Source organism: Anguilla rostrata, chromosome 5 (assembly GCF_018555375.3).
Source record: "Anguilla rostrata isolate EN2019 chromosome 5, ASM1855537v3, whole genome shotgun sequence".
Classification (NCBI taxonomy): Eukaryota; Metazoa; Chordata; class Actinopteri; order Anguilliformes; family Anguillidae; genus Anguilla; species Anguilla rostrata.
Window position 1 is genome coordinate 35,272,379 of NC_057937.1, and position 11,921 is coordinate 35,284,299.

An 11,921-nucleotide genomic window follows, 5' to 3' on the forward strand; every position below is an offset into this window, starting at 1 on the left:
TCTGCTGACTCACTGACCTTACAGTGGCTGGTACGGGGGGGGGGGGGGGGTTGTGCTCTAAAGAAAGAAAATACACTCGGACGGTATTTGTGAGAGTCATTTTGTTGGCACGGTCATCGTTCACTTTCACATTCTCCACTTCGACAGCGCTCCGATTGAATGAGTCCCCGCTCTCCGCCCTCCGCACGCTTCCGATTGGCCAGCACCAGCAGCGCCTCCATCTGTTTATTAATTGTAAAAAAAAAAAAAAAAAAAAAAAAAGCCAATACAGCAGCCTTTTGCAATTATGAAATCGCGCACATTTGAATTTCAATTTTAGTACATATTTCTTTAATCAGTGCTAGACGCTCAACTACCGGATAAATAATAATGCTTGTTTGCAGTTGGGCTTTTTATAGATCGTTACTCTCGCCGGATGTGTTGTGTGTTGAATGTGCTGAAGTGGAAAAGTGCATATTCACGCAGGGGGCGGGCTCTTCTGATTGGGCGGGGGCCGTGTGATGTCTCTGGGGAGAGCGCCTCAGACAGCTTGGGGAGGGGCGCTCCGCCATCCCACAAGGGAACGCTTCCCGTTGCCACGGTGAGCATTTGTAACGAGCAGTGTCTATGCTGTGTTGGCGATGTAGCAGATTATTGGGATTATGGGTTGTTGGGGTTAAATTATGGGATGGCCATACGATCATGAATTTGTGTGTGTGTGTGTGTGTGTGTGTGGGGGGGTTATTTTGAAGTGTAGATCAACATATTCTTTATGTAATTTAGAATATTCTCAGTGTATTTTGTTATTTGTTATACACTGGAAATTTCAACCTACATCTCAGACTAACCGTGCCCCCTCCTCCCTTCACAACACCGTAAGCTGGGAAGGAGAGGTCATTTTATGGGAGGGGGGGCAGGGCTGTTCGCCGGGGAGTATTCGGTTGCCGCTCGGCGACGGTGTCGGACGTCTCCGCGCGCTCCGCAGGGAGCCCGGCCCAGATGGATCGGCCGGAAGCTACAGGGAGGAAAGGCCCGTCACGCGGCGCGGTGCAGCGTTTCCGCGCGACCCCGGGGTCCGCGCCCGTCCTGCGGCGGAGGACGAAAGGCGATTGGCTCCCGCGGAAGAGGGGGCCGGGGGCGTGCGATCGGCCTCGCCGCTGCTCCTGTTGGCCGGAGTCGCATTCGAATGGTTCAGTAATTGACGTGAAGCTCTTCCCGCTCTTGGTCTGCTCCTGTCTGTTAGTGGGGTGTCAACATTACATTACATTTTATTTGGCAGGCATTTTTATCCAAAGCGACGTACAGTGAGTTCATACCGAGGGTCATTGGAACAACTACAAAACACAGGTCAGATAAGATACAATTCAGAGTTATGGCAAGTGAAACTAGAAGTGAGGCATGATTGCAAGAGATATGATAAAGAGCTACAACATGAAGATTATAGTACAAGTGCAACACACAGGTGCTAGAAGATCAAGATACAAGGATAGAAGTGATATAAGACAGTGATTTGAGTAACCCTGCAGAGGAGTAGTGGTAGACTTAGTGAAGGTACAATCTGAAGAGATGCATCTTCAACATCTTTTCAGACTGGACCACTCAGCACCCCAAAGCTCCGCCACCTTAGGACCCCCCACCTCTGACAGCCAATTGATTGTCCCAAAATCAGCCAATGAAAAAGTGGCTTACCCTGGCGCCTGCTCTAAGCGGCTGTAACCCCTGCTCACCCCCGTATATCTGATCTTAAACACTGTGCTGTTTCTGTCTGCAGTAAGCACACACAATCCTAAGGCCCTCTCTCCCTCCTGGCCTAAAAACGCATCAAGCAAACAACACACGTGTTCCTGTTGGCTTTAGGAGAACTCCACAGCAGGACTTGCACTGTATTCCCACGGTTTATAATTAAGGGCTTTGCCCGTCCCCTCGCACCCAGGGTGCCAGTCAGTGTGTGTCCTCCCCCCCACGTCTCTGTTGGACCACCCGGAGCCCGGCAGCACAGGTAAAGCCCTGGATCTGCCAGATTCCCAAGGGAAGGCGCTCCCAGTAAACAGGTGGATTTACCTGTGATCCGTTCTTGGCAAGGAAACCCTGCTCCCGTCAGTGTGGTGTTTCCTCCCAGGGTTCTGCTGGAAGAACAACAGCTTTATGTGCTGCTAATGCAAGGCGAACAACGCTGATGCGCATGAGGCTATTTCAGCTGTGTTTGCACTCCTACACCTGCTACAGTGCATTTACCTGTGCACAGTTAAAGCTACAGGACATTTACCTGTGTGCTATTAAAACTACAGACCATTTACCTGCGTGCAATTAAAACTGCAGCACATTTACCTGTGTGCAGTTAAAACTGCAGCACATTTATCTGTGTGCAGTTAAAACAACAGCACATTTACCTGCGTGCAGTTAACAGCACATTTACCTGTGTGCAGTTAAAACTACAGCACATTTACCTGTGTGCAATTAAAACTACAGCACATTTACCTGTGTGCAATTAAAACTACAGCACATTTACCTGTGTGCAGTTAAAACTACAGCACATTTACCTGTGTGCAATTAAAATTACAACCATTAACCTGGTGCAATTAAAACTGCAGCACATTTACCTGTGTGCAGTTAAAACTACAGCACATTTATCTGTGTGCAGTTAAAACAACAGCACATTTACCTGCGTGCAGTTAACAGCACATTTACCTGTGTGCAGTTAAAACAACAGCACATTTACCTGCGTGCAGTTAAAACTATAGCACATTTACCTGTGTGCAGTTAAAACTACAGCACATTTACCTGAGTGCAATTAAAACTATAGCACATTTACCTGTGTGCGGTCAAGTCTTTTTACCTTTTAAAAATGACCTTTTTGCAGTCATGACAGAATTATCAGTTATAGACTTAAATAAATCAAGACTGCACTGCAAATTTATGAGTCCTGTCACAACCAAAATGTGTCTCTTGTAGAATAGATTTTAAACTGAACATTTGTTGTGCAGGCTGTGTTCAGTGCATTTACTTGCGTGAATCTTTTCTACCCCTCGGTGTCGCATGATTGCTCTTTGTGTTTTTACTCAGCCGTTTTCCTTGATGTATGCCCCGAAAACTTGATTAGCAATGGGTATTAGCACTCAGCCTAATTGGATGACTAATTAAACATAATTAATGAACTCTAATCGCTCATTCCATTTGTCAGTTCTCGCTGCACAGTTGATCAAGCCTGGGACAATTAATCAAGCGTCGTGCTTAAAACAGAAATGCTTTGAGTTTTATGTTTTCGTGAGCTCTCATTGTGGAGCGCCGTAGGGTAGTCGGCTGAGAACTGTGAGCGGAGGTAGAGAGGCACAGCCGGGGCCATTTCATTAAGGGCGGTCTGAGAAACGGGCCGCAAAATATCGTGGCCCACGATTAATGAGCAGTGCTGATGCTGGCCAGGAGCTGGAATTGCTTCTCTGATATATAATCAGCGCTTTAATGTGCATTCGGTGTTTTGAAGAGGGCTCAGTCCTGTAGCATGGCATCTGTGCCTTGATATGGAATCTGTGCTTTTAATACGGGATCGGCACTTTTAATATTGAATCGGTGTTTTGTTTTTTTTTGCCATTTTCTCCCCAATTTAGTCATTATACCAATTCCCCGTGTGTATCACAGTCCTGGTCAATACGCTATCCTCTGTCGGTCTGGGGAGGGTGTAGACTACCACATGCCAGCCTCCGATAAATGTGGAGTCGCCAGCCGCTTCTTTTCACCTGACAGCGAGGAGCTTCACTGGGAGAGCGTAAGAGGTTCATGCTATCTCCCCCAGATCCCCTCCCTGCTGAACAGGGAGACCAAACAGTAGGAGTCGCTAATGCAACGATCAGGACTCATACCCTCACCGGCTTCACACCCGCGAACACTGCCAGTTGTGTTCGTCGTGTTCTGACCAAGCCGGAAGTACCGCTGCCGGGGATTGAACCCGGGTCTCTGCTGTGGTGGGCGAGGTGGTAGACGGCCCTTGAATCTGTGTTTTTAAATGGAATCAGCGCTTTAATAAGGAATTGTGCACTTTACTATGGAACCTGTGCTTTAATACGTAATAAGCATTTTAATATGAATTGGTGCTTTAATAGGCCTTTGGCAGTTTCATATAGGTGCTTTACTAGGTATGGGTGTCATATAGGTGTCTCACGGTGGCAGCGATTGTGAACGATGGATGAAGCTGTTTTAGAAAGAAAAAGAGGTAAGGAGAGATGGGTAAACTCCTTTTGGCAGTACTAGAATGGCGTCACTCCAACGAAGCGCAATTTGAATTTGAATTTGTAGCAGAGACGGGGAGTTTGGAAGAGGGAGAGATTTATGACATCATCTCCAAATATGACTCGGTTGACGCCCTGTGCCTTGCGCTCCGGTGATTGCTGTCTGCGCGTCCGCGGTACATCACGCCAATAAAGCATCACGGCCCGATTGAACTGCCTTGATCTGAGATGCACAGAGATAAGGGGGCGGACGGGCCCAGGGTGAGACGAGGACGCGTCGCCGGTTCTGTTTAATGCACTGCTCTTCATTGGTGCGAGCTACATGCAGTCAGTATTACCTAGGCGTAACGTAAAATGAACAGGCAGGTCCTTAGGAGGGCTAATGCTATATTGGTCTGCCAGGACCATCCACTCCAGAGGGAGTTTGAGCTTTTGCCCTCAGGCTGTTGTTACAGGACACCTGTTTGGAGGACTAAAAGATGTCTTCTTCATCCCAGGTGCTATTGAGATGCTTAATGGCAAATAGCACTCTGGTTGCATTACTTGCACTACCCCTGTGCATTTGCACACTTGCACACATTTTTACTTGGTATGAATTTCCATTTTTCTGCACTAGCTCAGTGATTTTATTGTGTTGATGTTGTCGTGATGTTGTCCTTTTGTATTCTGTCTTCATGTGAACCCTGGCTGCAAAACAAATTTCCCCTAGTGGGACAATAAAGATAACCTTGAACCTAGTATGAACCCTGGACCAGTGCGTGTTAAAGCTGAACACTGGACCAGTGCGTGTTAAAGCTGAACACTGGACCAGTGTGTGTTAAAGCTGAACACTGGACCAGTGCGTGTTAAAGCTGAACACTGGACCAGTGTGTGTTAAAGCTGAACACTGGACCAGTGCGTGTTAAAGCTGAACACTGGACCAGTGCGTGTTAAAGCTGAACACTGGACCAGTGTGTGTTAAAGCTGAACACTGGACCAGTGTGTGTTAAAGCTGAACACTGGACCAGTGTGTGTTAAAGCTGAACACTGGACCAGTGTGTGTTAAAGCTGAACACTGGACCAGTGTGTGTTAATGCTGAACCCTGGACCAGTGTGTGTTAAAGCTGAACACTGGACCAGTGTGTGTTAAAGCTGAACACTGGACCAGTGTGTGTTAATGCTGAACACTGGACCAGTGTGTGTTAATGCTGAACACTGAACCAGTGTGTGTTAATGCTGAACACTGGACCAGTGTGTGTTAATGCTGAACCCTGGACCAGTGTGTGTTAATGCTGAACACGAACAGTGTGTGTTAAAGCTGAACCCTGGACCAGTGTGTGTTAAAGCTGAACACTGGTTGTAAAAACTGCAAACATGTTATTAACGGTAGCCTATGTGTGAGACTGAGGATGTAGTGGAGGCTAAATGCACATAAACTTTAATAAAATAAATAAATAACCTTTATCTATACAGGGAAGGTTGACTGAGCACATGTGCTCATTTACAGCAACCCCACTGAGTAGCCTAACCTGCATGTCTTTTGGACTGTGGGACACGGAGAGAACATGCAAACTCCACACAGAAAGGCCCCATCCAGGATGCAAACCCAGGACCTTCTTACTGCTGCCCACTGCACCACTGTGCCACCCCTGAATGGTGTTCACGCACCGTTTTTTTGTGAAATAGTGTTTACTCGCCTCTATATTAGCATATAGGCATCATCCCAAACAGCGTTTGGCAGCTCAGATGTTGTTAGCTAGCCAAATAAGGTTGTCCGGAGCACTGATTCATGGATATAAGGCGATTTCTAAAAGGCCAGTGCATGACTCAACAGATCATTTTCTGTGGCGTGGGCATAGCATGAGCAAATGTTTACATTTTCATTATTTGCCACGTCATTTTTTCCGTTCTCAATTTGTCGCTGTTTTCTAATCACACCATTGCTGCGTGTTATGTGGCTCATTTACAAGTGAGACTTCCCCATCATGTCAGTCAAGTGCATAGAATTTTTGTGAAAGTTTTGTTGGTGTGTAGATCCTCACATTAAAAGACAAAAAAAAACTGCATGAAAATGGTCCATTTTAGGGGATAATTTTTCTAAATTTTCTCACGGGGGGCGTTACCCCCGGTCCCCACAAGGACAGTCTGGACTCTGATGGCTGTAAGTCCACCCGACGCAGGACCCTGGGCGGGTCTGAGCAGAATTCTCCCCCACGCGGGTGGGTCTGACCCAGCGGGCCCAGTGCGGCTCCACGCTCCTGCGTGCGCTGTAATGACCTGGCACCGACCGCAGACTGCAGCTGGATCCGCTCAAATAAAACCAACGGAGACGCTCGCAATTTTGCTGAAACAATAAAACGCATAAAATTATGTTTCTGTTGTGCACCCAGTGACCCCCCCACACACACACACCCCCCTCCCTCGCCTCCATCCAGAATCGTGGGAAACAGGACCTTAAACACAGCACGCCAGCCCCCTCTCATTGGGAATCGGCATTTCGTATGGAATTTCCGCTTCAATGTGGAATTGGCACATTAATAAGGAATCAGATCTTTAACGTGGAATTGGCACTTCACTAAGGAATCGGTGCTTTAGCATGCTGTCATGTGGCGTGTCCAGCTTGAGTGCTGACTCAGTATAGTGTTGTGGCCCACAGTCTGGTAATGATTCCCCTTTTCCCTCAGGACAGTGCATAATCTGCCGCGGTATTGTCCAGGGTGGGAGGGTTCCAGGTCAGCGGGAAACACCCTGTCTCCTCGTGAACGCAGTGGTCACATTCTGCTCGGTGGAATCTGCATTACATACTGCACAGATGCGCTGGTCCTGCAGTCGTCTGGATTGCCCGTCCCTCTCACCAAGCTGATCTAGATCAGAGAAAAGAGGATTTGTGCATATCTGATCCCAACCTGTCCCAATATAATGTGAAACTGAAGAGCGAACAAAATAGATGGAGATGGAGGGACGCTGGTCATAATGTCAAACCCTCTGCTCTGTCAGTGAATCATGCCATCTCCAGCCTGGATTCTCTCTCTGTGTCTGCATATTAGTTTCACCTTAATCTCCTCAGGGTGGGGCCCACCTTGTTGATCTAGCATCTAGACCAGACCTGAATCCTTTATCCTAGGAAAATCTATCCTCCTCTTAGGGTTGTTCGTCTTCAAGACCTAATTTGGGCACCCTGACTGCCGACAATCGACCTGAGCTGTGTTGAATGACTGTCCTTTCTGAGTTACGTTTAGGTGTTTGTTAGCTATTGCACGCTGTTTTCTAGGGTTGATTGAGTGTGCTTTGTTAGGGTTGGATTGACGTGTGCTTTGTTAGGGTTGGATTGAAGACCTACAGGATAGTATATCTCCAGGGACAGCGTCAGGCAGCCCTCATCTGGACCTATTGCTTGTTTAAAGATTTTGGTAATATACTCCCAGTTTGCCTCATGGTGTCGAAGGTAATACATTGATTCTCTTTGACTGTATCCCTTGGTAACCAGATGCGGAAATCAGCAAGAAATCTTATTTTCTTTGTGTGTAGGCCAAGCTCCACCCTCTTTTAAGGTTCTCATGTCCATACCCCCCCCCCCCTCGGTGTTTAGTGCTTGACTACAGGCTGCTGCCAACATTAATTTATTTCTTTACTTTTAACAGGACGCTAGACATTACCATAGTCATTTTGAACATTTCGTGTCTTTGGTGTAATGATGTCATCTCTGGAATGTTCTGGCATTATTAGTAGGCTTTGTCTCATAGGCGTAGTTTCTTGAGGGAGACGGGGCACGCATTTGGGGGAATGTCAGTCATATCCTGTTAGATGCCAGACACTCCTTAACCACCAAGAAAAGTCTCCCCCCCAATTTTAGAATGAACCCTACAGTTTGTCTCCAGCTTTTCTGTTGTTTCTCACGACCGTTCACAGTGGACTTGGGATGGGGCACTGAGGCTTCATGGAACCTGTGATTGGTGGAGTTGGTGCTCTCTATAGCAAAATGCTGTGATTGGTCCTAGTCAGTGACTGTCTGAGAGGATGTGAGAATAGCCTCTTTTTGGGATTGGTGAAGCTTTCACTCCCATTGCTATTGTAGAGTTTAGATGTCTTTATTTCTCTCGGTTCACTTTTTCCCCTCGTCTCTGTTGTCCTTTTCTCCCTCCCTGTTGCTCTTCTTCCCTCTCTTTTAATCATATCTCTGTCTCTGCCCGCTCTCTTTTCCCCACCATCCCTCTCCCTCTCTCCTTCCCTGTTTCTTTCTCCATCCCTCTATCTCTCTTTCCCCTTCCCCCTCTCTCTCCCCCTCTCTCCCCTATCTCCATCTCTCTCTTTCTCCCTCTCTCCCCCCTCTCTCTCCCCTCTCCCCCTCTCCCTCTCTCTCTCTTTCTCTCCCTCTCTCTGTCTCTCTCTCCCCTTCCGCCTCTCTCTCTCCCTCTCTCTCTCTCTCTGCCAGCTCCAGTGCGTGGGGATGGGTGATGATGGACAGCAGAAGTCCTCGCGTGGTGGACTACTTCGTGGTGGCGGGGCTGATGGACTCGTCCAAGCCGCTGGACGAGGAGATCCACTTCGACGACGCCTGCCACCAGACGGCCAGGCCCAAGGCGCCCGTCACTGACGTCGCCGTGGTGATGCGCTCGCTCGGGGAGCAGGTGCCCGCCGGGTACGCCTGCGTGGAGGCCACGCCCTCCGGCCTCTCTGCCGACCTGAACGGGGGCAGCCTCATGGGACCCCAGACCTACCTGTGCTACAGGAGGGGGCGGGACAAGCCCCCGCTCACTGACCTGGGGTGAGGGAGCGCGTGTCTGCGCGTGTGCATGTGTGTGCGTCTTTTATTTTGTGAATGTATTGTGAAATATGACTGTCTTGTTGCATTAATTAATCTAAAATGCTACTCTCACAGATACATTGTGAGTCATTGTCCAAGCAGCAATGCTAACATCTGCCTCTTTTCCCTTTCTATAAGTATTGTAACATTGGGTGATTACCTTATGGTTAATTGTTTGTTCATTGTTGCTAGAATAGTGTGAAATGTAGCCTCTCGTTCAGCAGTTGTTCGTATAAAGCACTACTCCAAAGGCTGCCTAATGTAATGATGTAGACGTTGTCCATACTCAGGATGCTCGAGCACACAAATTTCTGCTAACTGTGACACACTGAGAGCATAGAGATAGTCATCTCATCTCACGGGTCTTCAGATTTTAACAGTAAATGTGCATTTACTATACAGTTGCCAAACACGCACACTCGCACACACGTGTGTATTGATACTGGTTTTGAAATGTGTGTGCGGTGCTTGGTGTTTTCGCGGTTTCGAAGCTTCCGGGCCCTTGACATAGGTGTGACTCATTTAAGCCCTTTCTGAAATGAGAAGGTAACTGCTTTCGGTTGAGACTTAGAGTAAATGACAACCCGTTCCAGGAAAATTAGACTGCTGGCTGCTTCCTCCTCCTCCTCCTCCTCCTCCTCCTCTTCAGCTCTGGGGCACCATTCTGATGAAGCAGGGACAGCTGGGATTCTGTGGCAGTGCGGGAGGTCAGGGACAGGCAGAGATGTTTCATTAGTGAGAGATGTTTCTGTCTCAGCCTCCTGACCCCAAACATCAGGTGATTAGAGATCCTGTGTTTATGTACGAGAGAGAAGAGATGTGAAGCAAGATGTGAGGTATGTGGGTGTAGGTGTGACAGACCTTTTGACACTAAAATCTCCTGCAAAAATTACTGACAGATTTAAAAGACTCTTCTCTCGTATGATTTAACATTTTTGGGTCGTTTTCCAATGAACATTGTCAGGGTTCAAATCTCTCTGAACAGTTGAAGCGTTTCAAAAGCACATTCTGTCTAGGTGTTGTGAGAGTGTGTTGTCAGAGTGTGTGAATGCATTAGGCCTTGTGGTAGGCCTGTGTTGTGTAAACACTGCTGTTCCTGGGAGTGAAAGAGGGAGAATGCGTAAGATGCAGAGTGAGTGAGTGAGTCAGAGTGTGTGTGCGCGTGTGTGTGTCTGTGTGTGTGTGTTTCATTAATGCAGAGACAAACAAAGGCATTGCCTGGCAGCCACAGACAGAGCTGGCTCTGCAGTACGTGTTAGATTGTTATTTATTTATTTCATGTTAAAAATACAACAAAAACCAGGGCTTGTGCGGAAAAAAACAGAGTAGCATGAAATATTTATTTATGATGCATAAATTTGTAGTTAAAACTGACGCACAGAGCCAGACATTTTGGCACAGCCTTTCTAGATAGGACGCAAATGAGGAAGTGCATTCAGTTTTCTCCCGAATGCCCCTAGGCCCACCATTATAGGGTCACCAGAAACTTTTTAAAGCGTCTACAACCTGCTTGCGCCAATAAAATACACTAAACTAAACACCGCACTAAAATTGAAATTATATAAAAGAACCTTTGAGACCTCCTGAGTGCTACTGTACCGAAATGCTGAATCCAGTGTGCTTCACAGGTCATCATAGTAACTACCCCCACGTGGGAAGGACACTTTCTAAAATCCTGTGTATTTTCAGCACCATTAAAGCACCATTAAAGAGCCGGGCTACTGTAGACTGGGGGGGGGGGTCAGATTTGCGTTCCGAAATCGAAATTTTTTTTACAGCCCGTTTGGTCCGGACACTGCTCGCTGACGGCGACCGATTGCTGTGATTGGTGCGTCTGACGGCGAGTCGCAGCGCCGCGTTTCTGAAGCGTTTCGTTTAGTCTGCGCTCGCCGCGAGGACGCCTCGTTCCCTGAGCGCTCAGGAACGCCGAGCGACAGCGGCATTGTTCTCGTCCCGGCCGCGTCCGTCTCCCCCGCTGACAGGCACCGCGCACGGTGAGACAGCATCGTTTTTAAACGCGGGGTGCTGCACGACAGGAAAATACAACCCACTTTATTGTGTTGCCGGTGTTTGATTTGATAAAATGCGCTCTGTCGGACTCATTTTTACACTGAACGTTTTTACAGCGCAAGTTTGTCAGTTTGGGGATGTTTTTTCTTTATCGGTGGATTCGATTTGGGGTTTTGGAACCAGGTGTGGCTCGGCTTCAGGGGGCTGCAGGTGTCGTAGGGTAATCCCCGTCGGCTTTTTTTGGCCTCAGTGCCTCAGTGGGTACGGTTCAAATAACACCGTCTCTCTCTCTCCGCTGTGCCTCTTCTCTACAGCCAGCCCTTTACGGGTTCATTCGGTTAAAGTGCCACACTACAGTGCGCAGATAAATCCCATGGCTCGATTTGGGACCCTGTGTTTTTCGAAATGCGCAATAGGCAATAGGGTTCAGTCGATTGGGGGCCCATGTTAATTGCTGTCGAGCGACCCCTTCTGGTTGATCTGGCGTAAACTGCATGCTAAGACGCTAAGATCCACATTTGAAAGGTCTTCCTCCAACCCCGCCCTGTGCAAGCTTGGCTCTAGTCTAATCCGCGTAATTGGAATCAAGTATGTCTCCGGCCTAAGATGTGTCACCTGAAATTCTTAACACAACGCAAGTGTGAGCTGCAGTGTCAAGTGTGGCAGCGAGGGGTATGGATGCCCACGAGGACGATTGCACTTCGAAAACAAAAGCACAAACGTAAACGCCCTCCAAATCAAGAAATGATGCAAAGAGGAGAATCGCTCCACGCCACTGGAGGATCACGTTTCGACTGCTTTAGACTTGGCAACGGGAAAAGACCAGAGACTGGTTGATAACTAACGTTAGTTCAGTTTTACGCAGCTAACTGCTGTGAGGTGAAGTGAACTCGCTAGTTAGCTAACGTACCTATCGGAGTCGCTAG

The 11,921-nt window shown here is 47.8% G+C and overlaps 1 protein-coding gene across 1 annotated transcript in view; it reads left to right on the forward strand.

The window, feature by feature from the left end:
* Window positions 1-11,921, forward strand: part of LOC135256147 (C-myc promoter-binding protein-like) — an 80,210-nt gene that overhangs the window by 12,292 nt on the left and 55,997 nt on the right. The window contains exon 2 of the mRNA XM_064337991.1: window positions 8,614-8,946. Coding sequence (XP_064194061.1) covers window positions 8,636-8,946 — 311 coding nt within the window. The 5' untranslated portion in view covers window positions 8,614-8,635. The remainder of the gene's footprint in view (window positions 1-8,613; window positions 8,947-11,921) is intronic.